At 39.3% G+C, this 27,756-nt stretch overlaps 2 protein-coding genes across 2 annotated transcripts; one reads left to right on the top strand and one right to left on the bottom strand.

Moving 5' to 3' along the window:
* Positions 1-960: 960 nt before the first annotated feature.
* On the top strand, positions 961-14,951 carry kiaa0319 (KIAA0319 ortholog). Its single transcript, XM_042423912.1, has 16 exons — positions 961-1,118; positions 3,162-3,225; positions 3,688-4,382; positions 4,651-4,795; positions 5,041-5,133; positions 6,975-7,133; positions 7,273-7,420; positions 8,211-8,359; positions 8,481-8,632; positions 9,176-9,314; positions 11,119-11,278; positions 11,518-11,654; positions 11,755-11,877; positions 12,366-12,456; positions 12,561-12,652; positions 14,135-14,951. The coding sequence occupies exons 2-16, from the start codon at positions 3,183-3,185 to the stop codon at positions 14,290-14,292; spliced, it is 2,484 nt and encodes an 827-aa protein (XP_042279846.1). The 5' UTR covers positions 961-1,118; positions 3,162-3,182; the 3' UTR covers positions 14,293-14,951.
* A 90-nt stretch (positions 14,952-15,041) lies between these two features.
* Positions 15,042-26,769, bottom strand: aldh5a1 (aldehyde dehydrogenase 5 family, member A1 (succinate-semialdehyde dehydrogenase)). Its single transcript, XM_042423913.1, has 10 exons — positions 26,168-26,769; positions 23,944-24,027; positions 23,471-23,641; positions 22,846-22,962; positions 22,586-22,729; positions 22,333-22,476; positions 21,911-22,069; positions 21,562-21,725; positions 20,621-20,679; positions 15,042-19,314 (listed from the first exon to the last, which is right to left on the bottom strand). The coding sequence occupies exons 1-10, from the start codon at positions 26,453-26,455 to the stop codon at positions 19,103-19,105; spliced, it is 1,542 nt and encodes a 513-aa protein (XP_042279847.1). The 5' UTR covers positions 26,456-26,769; the 3' UTR covers positions 15,042-19,102.
* Positions 26,770-27,756: the final 987 nt, after the last annotated feature.

The raw sequence follows: 27,756 nt of genomic DNA, 5'->3' as shown, positions 1-27,756 counted from the left end.
TCACCAGGAAAGTTGATAATGTAATTTAATTTATATCTTTAAAGAGCAGAACATCAGTTTACTTCAACATACATGTCACAGGCATGTTTAAAACTGCTTAAAGTAGCTTATAAACATGACGGCTTATTATTAATTCTCAAGTTAATAATTATATATTCTCTATATAAATTCAAACTTTAACTGTAACTGAACTATTTACTCGCCTCGCAGTCACTTTATGTAATGTACTGCATCACTGCACCAGTGTATATCTGCATATCTACATCCTGTTTATCTTGTAAGCTGCTCATAGTCATTTATATTCTGCACATCAGCACTTGATGAATAAATTGCCCTTCTGGTTGGATGCCAACTGCATCTCGTTAAGTACTTGTTCGACGACAATAAAGTTGAATCTAATCTAAAAAAAATTATTTAAAGTGTTTTTTCAAATGCATTGTGGTCAAAAGAGTTTGTGATTTCAATTTGTGGAATACAGAACTGAAGCAAAGTCCCAATACAAATCAGTTCAAGGAGATGGTGCAGTGATGAGGAAGTAGGTCAGTAGGATGAACGTTGAGGTAAAGTTACATCTGACTGATGCTGATATTTAGGTTTTACATAACAGCTTTGGGGTAGATGTGAGTTAAATATATTATGAATATTGAGTTAATTGCGTTATGAAGAAGAAGGGTCAGACCATATAAACTTCTTCCTTCTCCCTTTCAGACGTAATATTTGCTGCATATGTTTACTGTTCATTTTATTTGTTATTCTTATTTTTTTTTAAATTTGTTACATGATCGAAATAAACATATAAGTATACATGATGTACAAATTTACCTCAGATCAAACTGCAGTCATTTATTTATTTATAATCCTCCAAAATTATGGCAGTTTTTTTGCGTGTTATTTTGAAAGTTGTGACCGGATATTACGTGTTCCAGTTTCGCTGACTTGACACTGATGGTGGGGTTTTTTTTCGGCTCGTGTTCAGCATCATCGTGTAACGAATTAAAGCAACGTAACACCCAAACCCGGAGAGACTCCAGTATGTAACCCGCACGGCTGACTGGGTTCACTGTGAACCAGTAAGGAGGCTGCTGGGAGAACTGGGACAGCGGACCGCATCAAACTGGGTAACCAATGTTTCCTTACAGGTCTTAAAAACGTTCAGACACCGACGACGGGGGAGGAGGAAGAGGGGAGGAGGAGGAGGGATGTAGAAACACCTCAGCTCTGCCTCCTCTCATCCTTCGCTGTTAACCGACGTCACTGACGCCGAACTCCGTTTACAAATTTAGCAATTCTGTGTTTCCTGACAATTGTAGATGCTTAAGTCAGATAAATTATCCAGAAGAGGCTGTGAAGTATTAGAAGCCACTTTGTGATGCGATGATATATTTATATACATATACAAACATGTTATATTCCAGTCTGGACGTAATTTGAACCGTCACCCCCGTTCAGAACCAGTTCACACCGCTAATGAAGCCGAGCGGCAGCATGAACAAACCCGCTTAATAAATTGAAAGTTTTAGTGAAAGACTCACCATTTTGTGAGGTAATTTTAAGACGAATTTTAAAGTAGAAGATACAGATACAGAAACGCTCTTCGTGATTGTATCAGCCAGTGTATATTTCTGCTCCTAATCAAAAATATCTTTAAATCTTTCAATTTTGAACGGAGTTTGGTTGTGTTGTTTTCTGAGCGCAACCTGCGCATTATTTGTGCAGGAATAGACGACCTGTAATGACGGCAGTGACGTGTTTTGGTTAAAACTGTCATATATATACATATTTATATGGGTTATTGTTATATTAAACTACATCAGATTTTTTGCGGTGGCTGAAGGGTGAAGGTGCGTTTATTTTCAGACACTGAGCAGCGCGTTTCCTGCTGGGCGGGGCTCCTGGTGGCGCTGTCCGGCAACGTGGTGCTGAAACTGTACATTACCTAAATAACGTTTTAGTTCATGAAATATACATTAACATAGATATTTATGACGATCATGAACTGTGTGACGAGTTGAATCAGCCTGACTTAAAGCTGTATGAGTCATTGTTTACTTAAATAAACTTTAAAACAATCTTAAATTTAAGATAAATAAGTCCGGGTATATTTTAGGACTGTTACTAATAATTCTTTTCGTGATGGATTAATTTATAGGTTTGTTTTTTCTCCTTTTTGATTAATCTATTAGTTATTAGTCAATGAAATGTCAGAAAATAGTGTAGAATAGAATATAATAGATGTCATCAGGGTTTTTTTGTGCAATTAACAATCCAAAACTCAAAGATATTTAATTTAACAATCATATAAAACAGATAAAAAGCAGAACAGCTTCATTTGAGTGTCTGGAACCAGAAAATGTTTTAGATTTTTTTGCTTAATAAAGGACTTAAACAAGTAATCAATAATCAAAATTTTCACCTCTATTATTGTGTATCTTCTCATCTTCTTACATGATATTAAATATAGTTTTAGACCTAAACAATCATTTATTTCATGTATTATTTTATATGTTTTGGTAGCTTTTCACCGTCAGTTTTTCTCATTGTGTTCTGCTTCCTGATGACGTTAAATTAAATCTATTATATGGATATATTCTGTCATTATTTTAAAAGTTCTTTGCACAAATATATTTTAATTTTTGAGCACAGCTAGTTATATCACATGACACAATGGTGTAATTCTTGTAACTTTGTGCAACATTAATCACATCATGTTTTTTGTAATATGTATATTTTCATTCTCGTGCCCTTTGTAAAATGTTCACTTTGAGAAAATGAAGACTGTGATAATTAGTCATGTGACTCAGATGTATTTATCACACCTGTGAGCAGTTGTACTGAGCGAACCTGAAGAAGCTACAGGCGAAACACGTTGTTCGCTCTGAATAAAGTCACAGTAAAGTCGTTACAGTGTGCGCTGGTTAATTTTGATTTTCACCTTATATGTTCCTGCGACCAACCAGCACCTGTCTGAAAATACTGGCTGTGCACGGGGAGCTCTGTCCTAGTTATATCACAGTTTAGGAAACACACTTTCCATCATTTGAAAACTTGGGGTTTTTTTTTTTTTCATTTCTTTGGTTATGACCTCGTGAGTAAACAACAAGGTTAAACTCCTGTTTTCTGTTTCCTGTCAGTGTGTCTGAAGCTTTGTGTTTGTGTTTCAGACTCTCAGACTCTCGTTCACCATGTGGGAGAAAATGTTTCTGCTGCTGCTTCACACTGTGGAAGGTACAAAAACATCTGCAAACATCATGTTAGTTTGTTAGTTTGACATCAAGTTGGAGGCTGTTTGTCTGCAGTTTTTATTGATGAGAATTTCAGAAATTTCATATTATTTCAAGATATCCTGATATCCCAAAAAAAATCCTACATTTCCTATGATGCAACTTTTCTTTCATTTGAACCTCCCTGCTGTTTTTATTTCCTGTAAAGGTCTCTTTGTTACTCATTGTATCTGCCTCCTTTGATTCGTTTCTGTTTGGTTTTTTTGTATAAATACATTTTTAATGTATTTAAAACTGGATAAATGTGAAGGCAGCTGGAAACTTTATGGAGAAAATTGACATGTTAAAAAATGAAACTGCACTTAAAATAAAATATAAATTTCCCTGCTTGGGAAACCAAGGCCAAGCTGACATAACCCTGATGACATCACTATGACATCATCTGAGTTACTTTTTCAAATTTTAGCTGTAGTGGCGTCTCAGTGCTGGCAGGGGGCGACCTTTTCTGAGGCGGTGGTGTCTCCGGCGGTGGAGAGCAGCGGTATCCTGCGGGTCCCGGGCGTGGCGTCGCTGCCGCAGTGCGTGGCGGCATGCTGCGACCTGCCGGGTTACGACCTGGCCTGGCTGTTCGAGGGCCGCTGCTACATACTGACCTGCCAGCAGAGGGAGAACTGCCAGCCCCGAGAGAGACCTGGCGCCGACTCCGTCCTCGCCTTCCTGCGACGGACGTCGCCACAGACGCTGGTGCTGCAGTCTCTGGTGCGAGGCGAGCCGTACGGCGGCCGCTGGGGGCCCCTCTCCCGGTCCTCCGAGGCCCCCGGGGACCTGGAGGCCCTCAAGGACATCGCCCTCTTTGACGGGCCCCAGCAGGACTTCTCAGACCCCGGTATGCTGGATGTGGAGTACTCAGAGGAAAACCTGGAGGAGCGCGGCGGCGGCGGCGGCGGTAGAAGAGGAGGAGCAGAGGCCGAGATGATGACCGATCAGCCGTCCCTGAAGGGAGGAGACAAGTTCAACCAATCAGAGGCAGAGGGAGGCTCAGAGAGGGGGCCGACGGAGAGCAGCGTGGCCCAGAATAGAGCCTCCTCTGAGGGGAATCTCAGCCGGGGAGACGAGGACAGAACCAGGAGACCAACTGATGCAGCTGCTGCAGAGAAAACGGTGAGTGATGATTAAAGAAGATTTTCACCATTTTACGCTGCAAATACTAAAAAACTACAGCTTCAAAACATCATGTGATACTCAGCAAGTGAGTGACACATGCTGCAGCTAATGATTTTTTTATATTGAAGATAAATCTATTATTGTATTATGTATATTTGTTGGAGGTTTTATTCACATTCAGAACGACAGAAACATCAACATGAAGAGAGAGAAGAGAGAAACAACAGAAAGATTCTCAGTTCTCATGTTTGTTTGCTTCTTACAGACCGAATCACAGAGCAGCACTGATTCTACATCATCACCGTCGCTACGGAAACCAACAACTTCTTCCACACAAGACAACCATATAAGGACTTCACCCTCCACCGCTGCCACGCCCCACTGGACCAGCAACACGCCCACACAGACAGGTGACCGGACGATGTCAAACTGAATCTGAAAAGTTCTGCCATTGATCATAATAGTGACTGTTGTAGAGAAGAAAGCTGTTGTAATCACATAATTCTATACGTATAGATTCTAAATTTAACCATAAACCGAACACTGACCAAAGAAAATAATGTTTCTATATATTTTTCTTCACAGTCTTGAGCTGAAATTCCTCTATTAGATATTTGACCTTCAGTCTGATGATTCTCTCTTCCTTCACCTGCAGATCAACCCCTGATTGTGTCCTTGGGAAACCCCGTAGACCGGACGCTGCCCACAGTTAAACCTGACGCTTCACTTCCCTCTGAACCCACGACTGGTACTGAACACAAACACACAATCACACCAACTATATTTACTGTTTTATAACAGTTCTTATATTTGTAGATAAAAATATACATTTCTCTGCCATATGTGTCCATATTCAAAACATATATGGTTAACAATATAAGTATCACATATGTTAAAAAGTATAAAATGTAATATGTGTAATTTTGTAATATTTGGCATATATTTGACCTAAATATGCTTACATATATGTGTTTTATAATTATGTAACATACATCTGTTGCACATATGTGTTTTGTAATTTGAGGGCATCGATTATGAGTCCGCTGACCGCGGGCCGGCTCTGTATTGTTGAGATGTTTCTGTAAAGAACTAAAAAGTCAACCTCATGGTGGCGCTAGAGCCTCTGGGGAAAAATGAACATCTGAACAAAGTTTCATAAAAATCCATCAGATATTAGTTGAGATATTTCAGTCTGTACCACAGTGGTGGACAGACAAAATATGTAGCATAACCTTGAAATTGTGAAATAATCCAAAATATTTTGACAACTCAGCTCAGTATTATTAAATGATATTTCATCCTGCTTCTATTTACAATGAAAAAGTTTATTGCTGCTTATTTTTTATTTCATCCCAGCAGTTTAAAAAAAAAATCTCAGTCTGCCTTCATTTTACAACAGCATTGTCCTAATGACCATTATTATTGTTTCCTAATGCTGCTTTTATTAACAAAGTCTTAATCTGTCAATTAAGACAAACAGGGCAGAGCCAGTTATGTTATTGGCTGTCACACACTTTAAAAAAAGCAGCTTCTCTGGGCTCACTGTTTAAAAATTCTATAATACAAAAAGTAATAATTGTCTCGTTAACATTTGTAAAGGTGTCTCTTACATAATGGCGGTCGATGGAGAAAACGCTATTTGGGCTGCAGGAGATTTTTTAGTTGTAATACCACAGTTGGCCTCTGGGACAGGTTGGCAGTGTGACACATTATAACAATTCTGTCAATATATCTATCTGTAATATATGTATCTATCAATACATTTACATACATATCTATTGTGGTGTATTTTCATTAAAAGTCATTGGTGTGCTTAAAGACAATATTAAGCTATGCAGATTGATTTTATACGTTTATAAGCAATAAGGGCTAGTGTGATACAATTTGTATTGGTGTAGTTATAATCTCATGAACCATATTTAATCACAATGTACGTATAGAGGCACGGTAGAAGAATCATAATCATACACTGGAGAAATTTGAGTGTGTTTGTATTACATGTCACTTTGCTTGGGTCTGCTAAAGTCTTCACCTTTTAAACATACTCTCTGGAGGAGATCAGGAAATAAGGGTGTAAAATGACTAGAATAACTTACCAAAAAAATAAGAGGCCAGAAGACAACTTGGCAATAATGGTGTAAAATGATTCCCAATACTTATATATAAAAATTGGATATAATCAGGTAGAATTGAATATGCCAGTACATATCCTCAAACACCTCAAAACCTGTTTTGAAGAGTTTTGACCAACAACGAGTGACGGAGATAAAAGTAACATAATAATTGGTCAAAAATTAGGGAGGGTGGATGATAAGGTGTGACCTAAGCCGACCCAAGGGCATAAAAACAATGCCCCAAAGAAAAAACCTTTGGAGCGATTTGGTTCGTTGTAAAAGTGCTGATTGCTCCCCTTTTTTGCCGGCAGTAAAGAACACTTTGCTGCTTGGACCTCTGACTCCCTTTTTATTTTAAAAGGAGAGTTTTTTGCTCTGGTACCTTTTTCTGCAACAATTTGATACAACACTATCTATTTATACACATGTAAACTATCAATATGAGTCACAGACTGACAGTGTTGATGCTTTACAGATGCAGTAAAGTTGTTCCAGTCAGCAGTCAGAGCTCCACCTGCTACCCAACCTCTGACCTGGACTGTGACCTCTGACCCCGCCACCACCCCTCCTCCCAACACCAACTCCCCAACAACAACCACAGCTACGCCCTCCGCTACGACCGCCGCCGAGTCTGGTAAATAATAAATACACTGAATATACTCATCTCATAGATGATACAAGACATTATTTTTACAACAAACTTATAAATAACAGCAAAGTAACAGAACATGTAAACATACAATAATTATCTCTTTTACTCTCCCTTTGTTCAGTATCAGAGGTCGGTGGGTCAAACCGTGGTCCGGTGGCTGTTGTGGGTCCTGACAGGAAGTTGTTTCTCCCAGTGAGCAGCTTGTTACTGGATGGCAGCGGCAGCACTGACGACCGCGCCGTCATCAGCTACCACTGGGACGCCATCAGGTAGGTACATTTATTATTATTATTATTATTATTATTATTATTATTATTATTATTATTATTATTATTATTATTATTATTTTACTTCTGTCATCTTCTTAAATGTATTTAAATGTTTTTTTTTATTATTTTCTTTTTTAATTTGTTTGCCACTTCGAGCTGCATTTCGTGTATGAAAGGTGCTCTATGAACTTTTAGATTTCACCTTTTCTTTTAATTATGAGAGATGTTTAAATACTTTTCCTAAACTGGATTTATTTATGCTGCTTTTATGACTGATTTGCTTGTTTGTTTGTGTTTACTGGTTCACAAAGAAGCTCCTAACAGAAATGAAGTTGTTTGAATTTGAATTGAGTATAAATAAAGTTTATTATTGTTATTATTAGTAGTAATAGTAGTATGTATCTGAACCATTTGACTAGTCATGTAAATGTTTTAATTGATAAAGTTATAGCTTTATAACTGGAAAAATAGATTAATTCAGTTATTTATTTATTTGTTTGCACATTTAAAAAAGTACAATTTGTGTTAAAAAAATTATATATGATTCGATTTGTACACATCCACATATTATAAGAACCATACTTTTACCTGCATATACTCAGCTCTACATGAGTTTAAAGTAAACAAAAAAAATCAAGACAAACAGAATTACAATAAACAACAATAATGAGGGCTGCTACAAAATTAAGAAAATAACGAAAAAATATATAAATATAAATATAGCTATAACTACTATATATATATATATATATTAGATGAATAGATTAATAACTCTGTCATGTTTTTCCAGCGGTCCTCCGGGATTAAAACTGGAGGGCGGGGACCAGGCGGTTGCCACGGCGACAGGCCTTCGGGTGGGTCGCTACACCTTCAGATTGACTGTCAGTGACCAGGAGGGGGCGACAGACAGCGCCTCACTGACTGTCCGGATCCAGGAGGGTGAGACGGTTTAGATTTCATGAGTTCTCCACAAAACAAAACATTTTTAGACATCTTTTAAACTATTTTTAATTCATCAATAATAGAATAATCTTTGTTTTTTTTTTCTTTCCTCCTGCAGCCAGAAGTCTTCCTCCCGTCGCTCACGCCAGCGGCAGCCACACTCTCACTCTGCCCAACAACTCTCTGGTCCTCCGAGGCTCCATGACCGACGGAGACCAGACGGAGGTTCACTACCTGTGGGTGCGAGACAACCAGAGTCCTGCTGCTGGGGTCAGTCCACACCGCTGACTGCTGATAGATTATATATGATAGATTAGATCACATTAGACAGATTAGATTAGGATTAGATCAGGCTGGAGTGTGGGTAGATTTACATTTATATTTGACTAAACTGAGTAGATTCAATTCATTTATATCAGATTAGAATAGAGTAGATTAGTATTAGATTATATTAGGCAAGGGAAGTTTATTAGTTTATTTTATATGACACACTTATCAACAGAAAATAGTTTCATCATGACATGGCAACTATGACCAAAAAAAGGTCATAGTTGCCCTAACCCTAACCCTAACCCTAACCCTTCATTGTATTTAATCACATTTTAAATTTAAGGAAGAAGTTTTTAATTAGATTTCTTCAAAATAAGTTTGACTAAATTAAATCCTTTATTTTTTTGACTTTTAGATTTTACTAGAAAGTTTTTCTGTTGAGAAATACGCTGTATGATTCTGCAGATATGTTCCCAATTAAATCCTTTTTAAGATGTTTAAGTCATTTCTAAATTGATGGTCTGATAAAATGTGTGTCTGCAGGATGTGCTGTACGACTCGGACACTCAGGCTTCTCTCTACCTGTCCAACCTGGTCGAAGGCACCTACCTATTCCAGCTGAGGGTGACCGACGCTCAGGGACGCTCCAGCACCGCCACGGCCACCGTAGAGGTCCGACCAGGTAGGACGGAGACACAGACTGAAAGCTGAAGGACTCTTTCAGCTTCACCTGGTCTGAATCAGGCGCAGTTGTTGTTTACGGCAGGTTTTGAGTTTGTCTGCAGCTTTGTGATGCTCAGATCAGTTTTACTGACACAACACCAGCAGCTGTCTCCCCTCCTGTTACCCAGACCGCTATCACTTTCTTTACTTACACTTCCTTTATATAACCAGGAGTGCAGAAGTTCGATTGCTTACACTGTGCAAGTTTTGTATTTCAAGAATTATATATAAGAAAGAATTATATAAAAGAAAGAAGGAAAAAAAAAAACTTAAAAACATACCTAAATATATAAATATTAAAATGTCAGTATGTTAGGTACTAGGGGTGTGCCCGAATACAAATACATTATTCAGCAAAGCACAAATAGTGGGGTTTTTACGAATATTTGTTTCATACAAATATTTTTAAAATTATTTGTTTTAGGGGAAAAAAACAAAAAAACAAGACAAATACCAGCGCACAGGTCGGTTACATCACTATCTCAGTGACTCTCCTCTGCTCCGCTGTGACGTCTATCAGCAGGTCTCAATGAGGGGAGTCACATCCACCTGCTACATGACGCACATTTCCTTATTTGGACATCAGTCCCGGAGTTGGGGGTGTTCCCCAGAGATAAAGCTGAGCCTTCTGACACATGCTTCATGAACAGTTATTGTAACACTTTAATTTTCTAAAATTAAAAGCCTGATAAAAACAAAAACAGGATTTTTAAGCCTCTTTCCACCTTTATTTGAATACAAATACAAATAATTTTGCTGCCTCAACAAATACAGATACAAATACAAATACTGGGCCCTCTGCACATCCCTATTAGGTACACCTTTACACCTTACAGTTTTTATTTAATCTGTTTTTAGAGATTAAATAAAATCTAATATTTAGTCTACCATATTCATACTGTCTAAGTGGGACAAAATATTAGAAACACCTCTCAGTATAACCTGATACGGTTCAACAGCACTACAAACTGCAGCCTCCAAAACGACCATAAAATAAATCAACACCTACTTGCAAACTGATTATTATAACCTGGATAAATGTCAGATTTATTATTATAATTTGTTATAGATGTAACATCGGTGCTGTGCAACAGAAAAATAATACAGTCTATTTCAAAACCAGAACATCCCACCCGACCCATCACAGAAACCAGAGGCTAAATATAAAGTAGCTTGCTTAGAAATAAAGGGAAAGTGAAAAAAGCGACAATCTCTCACATGGAAATCAAAGCCTTTCCACTTCATCCTTACAGAATCAGCTTTATTGGCCTCATATGTTTACGCGTAAAAGGAATTTGTTGTGTGTGAGCTTGAGAGCCACAAGAAACAAAGTTCAGGAAAGAGACACGTGGACATAAAGCAAAATATACACACAGCTTCTTGGGTTTTACTGACTAGTGAATACTGTAGATAGATGCATGTACAGTAGATGATACATTGGGAGCTGCTGGTCATTGGTCCGATCTAGTCGGCCTTATTGTGTGAAGACGTCTATTTGCTCTTACAGCATCATAACTCACTGAATCTTTTAAGTCAATCAGTTTAACAGCAGACATTTATGTGTAATACAGAATACTTTGTTGATCAAAAATGATGTTTTTATACCAAAATACTTGTGTTTAATGCAAAGTAACAGTAGGTGGATGTTACTACAACAAATTAATTTATTTATAAGTATATTCTGTTTTTATTATAATATGTTATAGTTAAACCTTATAAACGTTGTGAGATTACTGAAGTGTGTCCCTGCCGTGTCTCCGTAGAGCCCGGCGGGGGGGAGGAGGTGGAGCTGGAGATGCTGGTGTCGGTGTCTCAGGTCAGCGTGGCTCAGAGGGACACGGTGATCCGACAGCTCGCCGCTCTGCTGCATGTCCTCGACAGCGACATCCAGGTCCGAGCGCTGCAGGGACACTCCCACCTCAGGTACCAGTTCTGACTGGTTCACTGACTGGTTCACTGACTGACCAGCTGATTTTACCACCTGACTGACTTTATTTTACAGGTCCCTTCATTTCATACTAAGTTTCTGAGTAACTTGCAGGTATTTAGTGGTTCATTTTTAGGACATTTTACAAATTATAAGAAAAATGGAAACAAGTTTTAAGTTGGTTTAGTGTTGTTGTTAATTTGCAGTTAAATAGTTTGTTATGTTCTCTGTGTAGCACGGTGCTGCGGTTCTCGGTGCGGGGCCCCTCGGGGCCGCTCTCTGGCTCCAAACTGGTGGGTCTGCTGAGGAACCAGCTGCTCAGAGAGAAGAGCGACTACCTGCTGTTCAGAGTGCTGAGGGTTGACACCGTCTGTGAGTTCAAACAGTTCATCATGAGTTTGATGATGTTTAAAGAACAGGTTCACAATTTTCAACGTCTTTCTACCATCTTTTTTTGTCGCTCGTCCTTCAGTGTGTTTGCTCCGCTGTTCGGGGCGTGGCCAGTGTGATCCAATCACAAAGGAGTGTACCTGCGACCCCTTCTGGACGGAGAACCTGATTCGTCGTTATCTTGGCGACGGGGAGAGTAACTGTGGTAATTATTGCCGCTTCACATCTTTCCTTACTAGAAATAAAACTAATAAACTGTCATGGTGTTTTCCATTAAAGATAATTAAACTTTGTAAAATGATTAAATGTTCGTTGTTTGAAATCCAAGAGAAGCTCATATTGTTTTTGACTTGCATATAAATAATTTTAAAGCTGCGACAATTAATTGACCTAAAGAAAATATCAGTGACTATTTGGATAATCAATTTTAAGTCTTTTTTCAAGCAAAAATACTGAATATTTGTTTGCTTAGTCTGCTTTTCCTCGTCTTAACTAATTTGTAATCTGAACATCTTTTGGTTTTGGACTGTTAATTGGATAAAATAAGACATTTAAAGACGTCATCTTGGGCTCTATGAAATTGCGATGGACATTGTTTTCTGATGTCTAAAGCCCCAAAGGATCTTTCATTAGTTGCAGTCCTAAATAACTGAGTCATCTACAGCAGGTTTAATGCTGATTTTATCCTGTCAGAGTGGAGAGTCCTGTACGTCATCCTGACCAGCTTCATGCTCATGGTCTTCATCCTGTCAGTCAGCTGGACCTTCATCTGCTGCTGCAAGAGGTGAAACACTGTTTTATATAAAACTACTACAAACCCGTCATCCTGTGACACTAAAGTGTAACTGCTGTGTATCTGAACACACTGTGTTTGCTGACTGTGTTTAGGAGGCGACAGACCAAAGTGAGGAAGAAAACCAAATACACCATCCTGGACAACATGGACGAACAGGAGAGGGTGGAGCTCAGACCCAAATTCAGTGAGTCACTTCTCTTAAGCCCTTTTCAGACATGGAATATGTAACGTTGCTGGCTTTATCTGTTTATGTGATGGACTGGTTCACCAGCAGTCAGGTGTCCATATGAACAGTGAAAGAGGTTTTCCTCGCTGTAATCATTCCTCCTGTTCATACTGGATATTAAAAGATCCTTCAAATGTGCTTTCAATGTGAGATGATGGAGACCAAAATCCACAGTGTGTCCACACAGTCATTTAAAAGTCTCTGTGAAGCTTATATGAGGCTTCAGCAGTCTGAGTTAGTCATATCAAGTGGATATCTGACACATTTACAGTCTTTTTAGCATCAAGTTTCCTCTGACAGTGTTTCCCTGTTGAGCTGCGGTGGAAGTATAGTAACAAAAAGAGGAACTTTGGCACTAAAAAGACTAACGTTGAAAGATATCTACTTGATTTGACTCATTTGGATGCTGAAGCTTCATATTAGCTTCAGATAAACTTTTAAATACATTTTTGCACAGAAGGAGGACTGTGGATTTTGTCCCCCATCACTTCCATTGTAAGGTCATTATGAAGGGATCTTCTAATGGTCAGTATGAACAAGAGGACTGATTACAGCAAGAAAAACAGGTTTCACTGTTCATTTGGGCTCCTGACTGTTGTTTTAAGACAGACTTGAAAAATTGTGAACCTGTCCTTTAATGCAATACTGATGTACCCATATAGTCTTTATCACTGTAACAATTTCCTACTCTCCATTTGACAACGGCTGAAATTCCAGTGTCTTGTGTTTATGTGCAGGATTGAAAAGTATCTCCACCAGGGGGAACATTAGAGCCTAATCATCCCTGGTTGACACTGGAAGTGTTACTATATCGTCGTTGATATCACGGCAGAAAATAGAGCAGGGGCAACACCACAGTGGTCTGAATCTGCTGCTGACGACCTTACTTTCTGATAACTGCCTCCTCCTCTTTTCTTGGATGCATAGTGTAAATTTCTGAGGACTTGCACAACCAACACTCCAAAGAAATGCAGGACATGCAAAGTAGCCATGATGTACGTGTAAACGCGTTATTAAAAGCAAGTATATCAGCAGCCTAAGAGATGGGGGACAAAATACACAACCTTCCAAAGTTTAACTGAAGCTAATATGAGGCTAAATTGAGACGGTATCTTCCAAAGTTGCCTTCTACTTAGTATAAAACATAAAGGAACCATAGGACAATATCATTAAATACCTTCCTGGATACTTGTTTAGCTTAGAATATCAGTACAGCACCCAAAAATCAGAAAGATTTATGTTAAAAAAAAAAGTTTTGAAACTGAAGCTTTACTCTAGAAGAGGAGGCAGGATTGCAGATGTAGAATGAGTTATCGAAATAAAAATACCTAAAGTTACACATGAGAAGGCTTCAAAACACTAAAATGAAGTGCAGGAAACTATGACAGCATATATAAAAGGTATAAAGGATGTTCAGAATCAAACCTTTCCTCTCTGCAGGTATCAAACACCGCAGCACGGAGCACAACTCCAGCCTGATGATGTCGGAGTCGGAGCTGGACAGCGATCAGGACACCATCTTCAGCCGGGACCGACCCGTCCGCAGCAGGAACCGGCTCAGCGCCCAGGCCGCCCGCAATGGAAACGCCTTCGGATGACGAGACGTCCTGGTGACATAGACAGGACTCTTCTGGGGTGTTGAGGCTTTGCTTTCAGGCAGCAAGACATTTAACTTCTTAAAGATCGAAGGACTTCATTACCCAGAAATCCTGTGTTGTGAGGTCAGTAAAATCAAGTAGTGTCCCATTTCAGGAAAAAAATCCTTCGAAGAACGTGAGGACTTAAGGCCAGGAGGACGAACATGTGACTCCTTACACAGGATGCAGGGGTTGGAGAATCCAAATTCGGGTAAAAGAACACGATATTTGGAGGACGCTTTGGAATACAACGACCTCTGCAACCTGTGTTCACGTATTCGGTCTTGAAATGTGGACTTAAGGAAGGATTAAACTGAAAGACTGACATTGAAGTCACATGAGAAGATGATTATCAGCTTCATCTTCTTTGCATCCAGTACAGAGAAAGGTCTTGGACGTGTTACGCCATGATTAGCATAAACGCTGGAAGCAGGGGGAAACTGCTAGCCTAGCATTTGCAAAACAGAAAAATCCACCTTCAACAACTTCAAAGTTATGTGATTCACATGTTCTACCTTGTTAGTCACCACTCCATCCAGGAGTCAGCAGGGTTTTGTTGACAAGAGCAAGAGGTCAACTTAAAAGGGAACTCAAAGCTAATCAGCCCTAAATTAGTGTTTTAAATATCTAAAAACTTTTGGTATCAGTATTAGAAATATTGGCAATTGTCAGTATCATACCCTGGTACTGGAAAAAACTCAGTCACATGACTTATTATAATTTCCTCTTTATTTTCCATTAATATCCATAGTCAGTAATACAAAAGTAAGATATTTTTACATCAACTATGACTACAACAGAGTATATTACAATTAACATCAATTACACTTTGTATTAAAAGCACAATCTGCTGTACAAACCCAAAGATCATAAACTGTCAGTACTGAACAACAGGGGATGGCGTATTATGTCATAATATTCATGGATATTATTTACTGTTGTATAATCATCTCTTAAATAGATATTTATGTTGAACACTTTGCTCTAATTAGCAAATTTGGGGCTCAACTGTAGAAAAATATTACTTTATTAGGCTTCTGTAGGAGGACATCTGGGCCCGTTCCAGATAGATTTTAAACTCCTGGCTCGTTTCAAATCAAACCTTACTTACAAAGAACGGGGCTTAGCTCAGTCATCATGACTGTAATTTGTGCTACTCAGCTGCTGAAAACTAGATTACTTAATAAACCTAAATTACCCCAAAAACACAGGACTATTGTTCAACACTGTAAGAATAATCAATCACATGGCACTTAGGAGACGACATGGCAACCAAGGTTTTTTCTGTTTTCAGGTATCAGGTATTAGTTTTTCAACACAAACCTGCCCAGGATTAGAAATTCACATCAATCTACACATTAAGGTTTTTATTGAACTACTATATTACAATAATTAATGACATCTTTGAAATGGTCTTTATTACTTTATCTCTATACAGAAAATACACTTGACATTTATTTCTTCCAGAATATTAGGTGCATGCATACATGTCCAAACCAAACTAAGACCATGTATTCAACATTTATATTTTTGAAATTTAATTTATTTCTATTTTATTTGTGTATTTATTAAAACATTACTAATATTGATCACTTACAGATGTTATTGAACTGTGTGTAAAGCTAATGGTTCGTACACAGTTTTATGAATGGCATATGCTTTATAGAATTTAAAATGACCAACATGTAATGCTTTGTTATCTTTAGACCCAATTTGAACATGTGTCCCTACAGTATGTTCAATTATGTCAGCAAATGTATTTTAGCTGTATATTTTTTTTTACATTAATAGTCCCACTACAGGATGTTCAATACAAAAACACAACTTTACAAAAGATCTAGAAAAAGCTTTTGTGCATTTTAATTCGCTTTATCACAGTAAATCTGCAGTTTCCCTTCTCTACCACACCAGGTTTGCAGCTTGGCAGCTTATTTTTTCGATTTTAAATCAAAAATCTTTTGTGCTACTGAAGCAAGTTTACTTTCAAGACTCCTACCATGAGTGGAAAAAGAATAAAAGTCCAATTAGATGTTTCAGTAAGAGATGAGCCTCATAAAAAGATGAAAGAAATCATGGTCAACTCAGAGAAATACTGCATTCTGATTGGCTGGACATTGTTCATTATAGAGTCGGGTGCCCCTGGTTCTGGAAGTAAAAATCCCTTAATTTTTCCTATAAACAATGTTACGTGACTCACAGTTTGAATTCCTCTATGGCTCGGATCAGCATTAAACTCTCTTGGTTAAATGAACAACTGCGTTAAAAAATATCTGGTTCTTTAGCAAAAAGTTGAAGCTACAAGACTTTATACATAAACATCTTGGGGTAGAAGTTAACTACGACTCTTAAGGTGCATTTCAGCAAGAAACAGCCAATCACAGAGCCACATGCTCTGCTAATGGCGGGAAGAAGCTAAAGATTATCATGTTGAGAAAAATGTTTTTACAATCTACGGCGTGAATCGGTTAACTTTTAATTTCTGGGTCACTTTTGAGTGAATTCAGTAACTATAGCAAAATGTTTTGTTTACAACTCCAGCAACCAAATGTTTTGAACTCATTACACTCCGATTCGTGTGCACGACTTCTCCATAGCAACAGCGGCTGCGGCTCATGGCTATTCTAGTATTCTTAGCCGTCCTCCAAAATGATTGACAATAGGTTTCTCAGAAACGAAGTTGAAATAATGTAAGCTAGTGGTCAGAATATAAACATATAGGATTGTTACAGTATCCAGGAGAGTCCTGAGTTTCAGTAACATTTAGATCGTTAAAGAAAATTTAGCAATAAGAATACAGAATGAGAAAAAACACTCCTCACACTTCACAACTCAGACAGTTTGCTAAACCCTTCCTCAGAATAGTGACCATTACTAGCAGCAGGCTCTATAAGAAAGATATTCTGTTTGGACCAAAAATATAAGAGCACAACTGTAACTAATGAATTAAAGAGTGTTTGTTTGCTCTAATGTAAGCCACTAAAATTATTTTACGTCAAAAAAGCCCCATTCAGGACTGGAACATCCACTGTGTGGAAGCCAGTCCTGGTTTAAGCTAATGTTAGTTGCTCTGTCTTGCTCTTTATTGGATTTGGGGAAGTTTGCCTGAGATGTTTTGCCAAACTCATCATGTAGCCGTCATCCTTAAATCTTTTCCTCAAGTAAAAGTGGAACAAATTGTTTGAAACACAATAAAGCATAAATCTAACCACTGTGTTTTTTTGTCCAACTAACTTATTAGTTCTTGTTAACATTTCAATGGTGTAATGTAGGAAAGAAAAAGTCGCTGTTTATTTGCATGTCTTCTAAATGGATCAACTAGTGGGGATGACTTTTAACCTGGGACCTGTTAGCTTTAGCCTCCACAGCATGATATCATTTATGTAGTCAGTAAATGCATATTGAAGACCCCTTTTGCCAGGGCTAATTTATATGCAAGTTAGCCAGAGACAGAATTTCCCACCAACACATGGAGCTAGTGATTAGCTAGTTACTATCTGCCGGCAAATTTTGTCATTATAGCAAAATAGCTAGCTAGCTAATCAGTAGCTCCATAAGTGAAATGACAAAAATCTCTTTGTATCTACTTCTGTGAAATCAAGGACCCCAAATTCTCTGGTTCCTGCTTCTTAAATGTGAATATTTTCAGGTTTCTTTAGTCCTCTATGGCAGTAAACTGAATATCTTTGGGTTGTTGGACTGTTGGTTGGGACAAAACTTTGGGAGACAGTGATCAAGAAGGCAGCCAGAGACGGCATTTTCCACAAACTTATGGAGCTGACGATTAGCTAGCTACTATCCGCCAGCAACATCTGTCATTTTAGCAAAATGGCTAGCTAGCTAATCGTTAGCTCCGTAAGTAAAATGGCAAAATCTTTTTCTATCTACTTCTGTGAAATAAAAGGACCCACTGTTTCAAAACTTACTAAAGATTTTGATGGTAAATCTACATTTTCTACGTGTTCTATTATGTTAATTTTGTAATAAATTCATTTTTTAGCAGTCATGTGACATGACACGTTGTGATGTGCAACGTTAGATGCGAGTTCCCCCTCTCTTGTGCAGTGACTCAGCTAGCTATCTTTCTGTTGTACAATGAGCACTTACGGACATTTGGTGATTTCTAGAACATCTAATCTCAAGTAAAGCTTGAACAACAGTTAGACAAGAGCAGTCTGAGCCTACAGAATGTGACGACACGGACATGCAAACAACCATGAGCAGCTCTGGAATAACAAGCCCAGCTAACCCCAGAGCAGAGCGACCACTGAGGCCATCAGTAGGTAATGGTGATCTAGGCAAAAAAAACAAAACAAAACACTGCAGTCCCATGCAGCTTGTTTTATCCAAATTAAGAGGACCCTGTTTCACTTTCTGACCTGTCCAATCAAAACACGGCCTCTTCTAAAGAGAAATCATCCAGAAGCTCAGGATCAAAGCGGTTTTTACTTCTTTACATAAACTAAACGAAACTGACAATCATATGGATGTCAGATGAAACAATAAAAAAAACGTCACAAAAAATTTAATGCTGCTAAATTAATTAGCAGCATTAAAAAAAACAACTCTACTATAGATTTGGGGTATTTTTAAGGGCAGTCCATAAAAGTTTGAACACTAAACCTTGGCCACCCAGACTCTAATTTAAAGGTTATTTTGTGTTGGTTAATGTTTTAAATGATTTAAAATCAATCAGTTCAAACCTGAGCTCTACAGTTACAGCCACCTTTCATGATTGCTTTATTTGTGTGTTGTACCGCTGAACCCCTCTGTTTCAGGGTTTGAGGCCTCCAAAGCACATGTACTTGACTTCCAGGTACTCGTCGATGCCATACTTGGAGCCCTCGCGGCCCAAACCGGACTGTTTGACCCCGCCGAAGGTGGCCTCCGGTGTGGACAGGAGGCCCTCATTGACTCCAACTATCCCCACCTCCAACGCCTCCGCCACCCGCCAGATCTGACTCACATCCTGCGAGTAAAAGTAGCCTGAGAACAGAGGAACAGAGCAGAGCATGTCAGGGTTTTAAACTACCAGAGAGATAAAAAGAATTCAAGACTATCCTGAGAGCAGAGCAACAGAGGCCGAAAGTCCACATTTCAAGGTTGAATATGTCCCAACCAAGCGGTAACCTCCGGGGCTGAAAAATGAAGCCAATGTGGAAGTGCCAAAAACTGCAGTTCCTTGAATGGCCACTTGAGGCTCCAAAGCGAGTCATTCTCCATAGACCCCATATTTTTGTATAGTCTATGGTCCCAACAGGCCAAGAAGGGCTATCCCTGTCCAAATGGAGGCTTTTTGTCCATGTTTGTAGGGTAAACGTGGTGTATCCTTCACATTTCTCAGTAAGAATGCTTTGTTGTTGTAAGTAGCTTTGATGTCATAATTTGTGATTTTCTTTATTGATTCTCTGAATTGATTGCTACAGTGCATGGATATAAAAAGTCTACACACCAAGTTAAAATGGCAGGTTCATCTGATGTAAAAGAATGAAATCTACATAAATCATAGCAGAACTTTTTCCAGCTTGTGAAATTGAAGTGAAAACAAGCTAAAACTTTTTAGGGAAAAAAAAAAAATTAATAAAAACTTACAATAACCTGGTGTATGCACAACCTTTCATAACTGGGGTCTGTGGCTGTGTTCAGAATCAACCAATCACAATCAAACTCATGTTAAAAGTTCTGCCATAATTTATCTTCATTTTTTACATCACAAACACCTTCCAATTTAACTGCGGTACGTAAAATTTTTATAGCCACTGTATATCACCCAGCCCTAATTTTACATTTAATCACACAATCTACAGTTTCAAGAGTTTCCAATGACTTCAGGTACCCACAGAGTAGGGCTGGGTTTAAGAAAAAAGATTAAAATCTTTTTTATTCAATTATGCCTTTTTCTGAATTCCTGCTCTGAGTCAAAGTACATGGCGGACGCTGCTCCACTGAAGGCACCGCCAAGCCTAAAGGCAGATGTCGGGTTGCATTTTGGATTTAAAAACTATGACGAGCTGGACAAAAGCAAAGCCATATGTAAGATGTGCAAAATGGACATATGCTGTAGTGTGTTGGTCATGTTAAATTAAAACTACATTAATGTAACGGCTTTGGGGTCAATTTTTAATGTAAAAATTCATATTTTCAATAATGCACCAGGCTAGAGGCTTCCTTGTACAATTTACATATCGAAGCAAAATTGGTATTGTAACTGAAATATCCTGAACCGGAATGATACTGAATCAAATTGGGAAATCAGTGGCGATACCAAGCGCTACCAGAGAGATGAACTCACCTGCCAGCCCGACATTAGACGCGTTAGCGATGGCCAGAGCTTCTGCCTCCGTGTTAAACCTGTAAATCAGAAACAGTTTCTGGTTGGTCAACAGACACCTTCAGTAGCTGAATACCACCACCTGATGGAGCTTTCTTGTTGTTTACATGCAAAACTATTTTTTTCTTAAGTTTAATTTGGAAAAACATTTCATTATAATGTATGCTTTTAGACAATTTTCAGGAAGTTTAAAGAAAAAGATTTTCTTTATACAAATTGTAGCTGCAATGATAAGAGGATTAATCGATTATTCGACTGACAGAAAATTAATCAGGAACTATTTTGTTGATCGATTAATGATTTTAGTCATTTTTTAAGGAAAAATGTCAAACACTTGCTGGTTGCAGCTTCTCAAATGTGAGGATTTTAAGCTTTTGTGTGTCATATATGAAAGTAAACTGAATCTCTGGATTTTGGACTGATGATCAGAGAAAACAGATATTTGAAGACATCACCTTGGGCTCTAAGAAATGATAATTTTATAGAGAAAACAATTAATTGATGAATCGAGAAAATAATTATCAGTTGCAGTCCTAAGATGTATGATGCTACATAACTGTTTTGTTTTTTTTATTGATTCTAATTTTTGAATTCATTATCAAACTGAACTGAACATAAAGTAGCATCATCACCTTTCTGAACATTTTTAAGCTCATAAAAGTAGAATTTATGGCAGAGCTATTGTGTTGGATTGCATTAGACTACACAGGTGTTCTTAATAAAGTCTTGAGAGAGAATATAAATATGAAATGATAAACTGGCAAACAAATTATAGACATGGCAGACTGTAGGTCGATAGAATAAAAATTCAAAATAAATTCAGATGTGAACTGATCACCAGCTCTGTAGACGTCACATGAACTGATCTATGAAGTGTAGCTGCTTCCTGTGAGCGTTCTCACCTGATGACAGGCAGCAGCGGGCCGAAGGTTTCCTCCTTCGTGCACAGCATGTCTGTGGTGACGTCGGCCAGCAGGGTGGGCTCCATGAAGGACCCCTCCAGACGCTTCCCGCCTCTCAGTACCTTCGCCCCCTGAGACACTGCATCTGATATCTGATGGGCCACCTGGGGGGACAGAAACATTCAGCTTTTAAAAAAAAAGATCCCAAACCAGACAGGAGCTTTCTGCAACATCCAGGCTGATGAGAACACCAATTGAAGAACCGACTCATTATTTCAGCCTCAAAATTGACACCAGTTTTAGTGACCGCTATGTAACCCCGGTTCTATGATATGATCATGATGTTTACCTTGTCAGCGGCTCTGGTGTTGATGAGCGGGCCCTGGGTGGTGTCGGGCTCTGAGCCGTGACCCAGGCGCAGCTCGGCGTCCATCGCTTTACCCAGCTTCTCCATGAAGCGCTCGTAGATGCCGCTCTGCACCAGAAACCGGTTCGAGCACACACACGTCTGCAGGAAGAAGAAGAAGAAGAAGAAGAAGATGACAGGAATGTTTTTGCATTTGTGAAGTATTTGCTAGTTGCACAGGCTAGCTGACTCTGAGCAGGGGCCTGTTCTGTGCTTGTTAGTAGCTAATAAGTTATCTCAGTAGTTATTTCCTTAGTTTTATTCACTGTTTTTATAGTCATGCCAGCTCAGTAACAATGACATGATGATCTGGTTGGTCATTAACAGAGAGAGCAGTGTGAGCTTCATTCAGACTCTCATCTTACTTGTCCAGAGTTCCTGAACTTGGAGGCCATGGCTCCGCTCACGGCCAGGTCGACATCAGCGCTGTCGAACACAACGAAGGGGGCGTGGCCACCCAGCTCCATGGAGGCCTTCTTCACAGTGTCAGCGGCGAGTCTCAGCAGCACCTGAGTGGAGAAAGAACGATTTAAGGCACAACAGAGAATAAGTTGTGACTTCAGAGGATTAGTTAGCCATTACAAAACCAGTGGTCCAGCTGAACTCTGAGGCTCTTACTTTGCCGGTGGCAGTGGAGCCAGTGAAGGAGATTTTGGCCACCAGGGGGTCGGTGCAGAGAACCTCCCCGACCGACGGAGTCTTCTCCCTGGAGCAAGGAACCACATTAAACACCCCCGCCGGGATCCCCGCCTGCTCCGCCAGCTGCAAAGAAAGAGACGATGTGGAGACATTTGGTGAAATTCTGTCACTGGCAGAAGAAAATTGAAAACCAAGTCATGTAAAGGGGTTAAATTGATCCAACATTTCAGTACGCTGACCTCAGCCAGAGCGAGCGCTGACAGCGGCGTGTCCTCCGCCGGTTTGATCACCACTGTGCAGCCGGCAGCCAGAGCAGCTCCCACCTTCCTGGTGATCATGGCGCTGGGGAAGTTCCACTGTTACACAACACAACATTTACCAAACAAATACATTCAAAATTAAAGAGTTTAAAGCTCCACTAATTAATATTAGTTATTGATTTTTTTAAAAAAGGGAAAACTTATCAATGAAAACAGAATTCTCACAATCTCTACGGAGCTTTTTGGGCTCTTTTAGCACCTAGTTTTAGTTTAACAGCACATTTAACAGCCTGCTGTCTGACCTACAGTGGGGATTATTATGTTAGCTCTTTATTTCAAGCAAATAGTTGAGATATTTCACCCAAAGCCACAAATGTGAACCTACTGGTGGTGCTAGAGGAAAACTGACCAAAGTCATTAGGATTCATCCTCTGAGGAACATGAAAGTCTGAACAAAATTTCATGACAATCCATCTGATAGTTTTTGAGATATTTCAGTCTGGACCAAAGTGGTGGACAGACTGATATTTCCATCCATACAGTCTGGCTGCTAGCGCGGCTAGAAACAAGACCACCTGAAACTCCCGTCTTATTGGCTGCTCACCGGCGTGATGATGGAGGCGACGCCCACCGGCTGTTTGAGGAGGAGGATCTTTCGGTCTTTGGCGGGTGACGGTACGATGTCGCCGTACACTCGCCGAGCCTCCTCCGAAAACCACTCCAGGAAGGAGGCGGAGTACGCGATCTCCCCGAGAGACTCCCGCATGGGCTTACCCTGCAACACACACACACACACACACAGTTGAACTTGTTTTCCATTACAGAACATCAAATAATTACACCACAGCCACTGATACATTAACACTGATGTTAAACGTTTACCAGCTGTTCTGTTTACTGTAAATAATCCACAGATCTCACTGCCAACAGTTCGTACTGGGACTATTTCTTCAGTAGAAAGTAGTTCCAGCTGTCAGTGTTTTTTGTTATTCACACAGCTCGATACTAAAACGAGATAAATGAGGAGTTGTTTTTTGTAGTTTGGGTGAACTGTCCCTTTCTCTACATTATACTCACACATTCGAATGTGATCAGTTTAGCCAAGTCTTCTTTGTGCAGCGTCAGCAGGTCGAACCATTTCCTCAGCAGGATGCTCCTCTCCTGCACAATCAGATCATATGAAGCACACAACATCTCTGGTTACTGTTTTCCATCACTGAAGATGGTTTTTCCTGCATTTATCAGTTAAGTTAATATTTTGAACAACTTGGTGATGTTGGTGATGGATTACAGTATGTTTAACCACTTAATGTGAAATCTAAATGGAGGTGAGAGATACTGAGGTTCAGCAAATCTGGTTCTAGCTTGCAGAAACAAATGAAATTAATATTTCACAGAATCGAAAATAAAAAAAAGCTGACAGGAGACTCCACTTACACGGGTGAGGTTCTTTAAGGTCACATTGGGCTGGTCGCAGTTAACTATGGGTTCATTTAAAGGCAAAATTAGCCTTTTGTTGACATATTCATTTACATTTGAGGTGTTTTCAAATGATTTCATCAAATGATTCATGTTTTAGATAGAAAAACATGCGCGTTTTACAATTCCTATCTTTCACATTTGAAAAATTCAACCTGTTTCTAAAAAACCATACTGATGTCAACAAACCTTTTACAGCACCAGAAAACATTAAAAATATATTTTTTAAAATGTATAACCGTCTGTCTGGTAGTGCTGAAATAATTAGTCAATTTATCAATTAACTGATTGACTGAAAATGTATCAAAAACGATTACTAATTTACTAAATTTTACGATTGCTTCAATTTTTGCAACAGAATTAAAATGTGAAAAAAGTTCTTATGCTTTACTCTAAAACATCTGAATAAAATAGGTCATATATCAAGTTTAGAGCTGCTATTACTGTTGTTTTCTGACATTTTATGCACTAAACGATGAACTGATAATGAAAATACTCATTAGTTGCAGCCTTGTTGTCTCGTGTTAGTCTTAACTAACGCCAGGCAACAGCTGCAACTCTCAGTTCTTTTAAATCACAGCTGAAGACTTTTCTGTTTGCTTCAGCCTTTTATTAAACCAAACTTGAGGGTTAAAATTTTACACTGCACTGTAACTTTTATTCTCTTGTTTTATTGACTTGTCTTATTCCCTTTTAGCTTCTTTTTATTTCCAAATTTAACACTTTTAAATTGTTTTCATATGTCTTTTTACTTGTGTTGCTTTTATATTCTGTTTTGATGCCTTTTATGCTCTATGTAAAGCACTTTGAATTGCCTTGTTGTTGAAATGTGATATACAAATAAACTTGCCTTGTCTTAAAATAGCTGTCAATCAACAGCAGCTTTCAGTCTTGGCTTTTATATATTTGAATCTCTGATTGTTCTTTTAAGAAATCAAACAATAGTTGGACTTTGTCTTTGTGCTCTGAAGGAAAAATTAACCTGACACTCTCCTGAGGTTTAATAACTGAGTGATAACAGTTGGACAGGAAAGACTCTAATCACTCACCAGCAACTCACAGGTCAACTTCACATATTTATGCAACCGTACAGACTTCATATCAAAGTTATAAGACTGTACAGTACATGCAAATGTTCATAATTATTCTTTACTGTCTCCCACACACAGAAACATCAGGTTTACTCTGCTCTGACAGTTTATTTCAGTGCACGTCCTGCAGTGTTGTCACAATATTCAATCATTACCCAAATACCCCTCAGTTATTTTACTGACGAGACTGGCCTCAGTTGGCTCATGGATAATTTACACAATCAATACCCAATCAAATTAATTAGCTGTGGAAATACACCCGCCGTTAAGTAATCAGGTGATACCTTCACGCAGAACTCCATTCAAATATCTTGCAGTTTAATGTGATACTATTTATTGACTCAAATACGTGTTTCGTAAACGCAACAAATGCATTTTCTGAATCGTTGAGAGACTTTCTTCGCATCGGCATATATGTGTCTAACTAACACACCTGCACACCTTGAACTCGACCATGTTTAAGTATCTTTCGCTGCAAAACGGCGGCCAGGAGCACGCAATAAGAAACTGAAGTGACACTTTGAATTTTTTCTGAATTATTTGTTGTCTGGTGAATTATGAGTTAGCCGAATTGAAGTCTGGCTCCTACCGGTTGAAAAAATATCCTGTGTTACATTGATTTTGGTGCTTTTATGAGCTAATATGCAACAATGACCTTAATTTGACCGTTTTTCGAATGGAATACGGTTAACGGGTGAGTGACAAACGTCCAGGCTGGAAACATAGCTTACCTTAGCGGAGTACTGCTTCCAGGAGTGAAACGCCTTGTAGGCAGCGTCCACAGCCTGCTTGGCTTCAGCCGGGCCACAGTCGGACACCCGGGCTATCTCCTGCCCGGTGGCCGGGTCCAGGACAGGGAACACCGAGGCTGCGGAGACCCAGCGGCCGTCCACGTAGCCCTGCGTCCGGAGCAGGGGAGCGGAAACATCCAGGCTGTAGTTCCTCTGCATGGCGGCGGGCAGGCCGGGGAGCACCTGCCGGAGGAAGCAGCGAGTCCTCAGCACACAGATAGTGGACATACCGGGGGTGGTGTCTGGAGCTGTGCGTGTGTGTGTGTGTTGTATCCCTCCCTGCAGATCTGCAACTGAACCCCCAACAGCTCTCTGTCGGTTTCAACCAGTTCTTAAGGGGAGGACGCGTTAACCACGTGACACTGCACACATACAATCGTTACAGCACTTTACCGTCTTTTATTCAGTGCAGGTTCACTGATGCATTTAATGGATGGAGAGCATTAGAGGACTAGACTTGTACAAATGCATTCAAGTACTTCCGCGGGACTTAACCCTGCAGGTTTTGTTGCCTACCCACATAATACAATTTCTGGAGAGTCTCAAAAATCAAGTAAGTTAGGCTCTACCGTGAACAAGACTGCGGTCAAGTGAGCCGTCGTTTGAGAAAATCCGGTCAAGACAGCCGCCGCTTTGACTTTGATGCAGGTCGTTGTGTTAAACGCAGTTAGTTCCGGGTGAGGTCTGAAAGTGAAGCCACAGTGGAAGTGCGTTAAACCTGCATTCTCTCTAATGGCCAGCAGAGGGCGACTCCACTGGCTCCAGAGAGAAGTCTATTACCTCAGTAAACACTTTCCTAATGAGTTTATGGTCTCACTCGCTAGTTCAAGTCTTCTTCAATACAGCGTGATGTTCATTTGGTAAATTATGGTCAAATTTAGAGTAAAATAGATGATAAGGCAACGTGTGCTTTAAGGTGTGGCTGCCTTGTGATTGACACGTCGCTATCACGGCGGTGCGTGAGGTGCTGTAGTTGGACCCTGAGGTACTCCTCCTCAGCTCCGCACTCCTCCAAATATTATCACTTCTCATCACTTCTGGCTCCAACAAACAAGATGGCAATCAACAAAACAAAATGCCAATTTGAGGCTTCAAAACAGGAGTCCACAAACCAATTTTTATACAGTCTACGGTTGTTTATGACAAATGAGTCAAAAACAATATTTTGTTGATACCACAATTGCTGAATGATAAAGGTCACTTACTTACATAAACCAAATTCTTGAAGACATTTGGTATCCCAATACCTGCACAATCTTATAACATAGTATTTGATGCAATACCAGCATGTTTTTTAAGACTGTTGCAGCAGTGTATCTAATGAACAGTCAATGTTTAAGACAGATGTTCTGTTAAATGACATCAATATAAAGCAAATGTAATAACAGATTGCCTAGACATATGGCCCTGCAACCTCTTGTAGCAAACACTACTGGAATAATCATTTTGAGAACATTAATTAAGAAATGATTTGGACTTACTATAACAAATATTTGGTCAACAATAAAGTTAGTGAAGTGTATTCTAAC

This window comes from Thunnus maccoyii, chromosome 10 (genome assembly GCF_910596095.1).
Source record: "Thunnus maccoyii chromosome 10, fThuMac1.1, whole genome shotgun sequence".
Classification (NCBI taxonomy): domain Eukaryota; kingdom Metazoa; phylum Chordata; class Actinopteri; order Scombriformes; family Scombridae; genus Thunnus; species Thunnus maccoyii.
The sequence above is the reverse complement of the archived record's forward strand: the minus strand, read 5'-3'. Positions and strand labels throughout refer to the sequence as shown.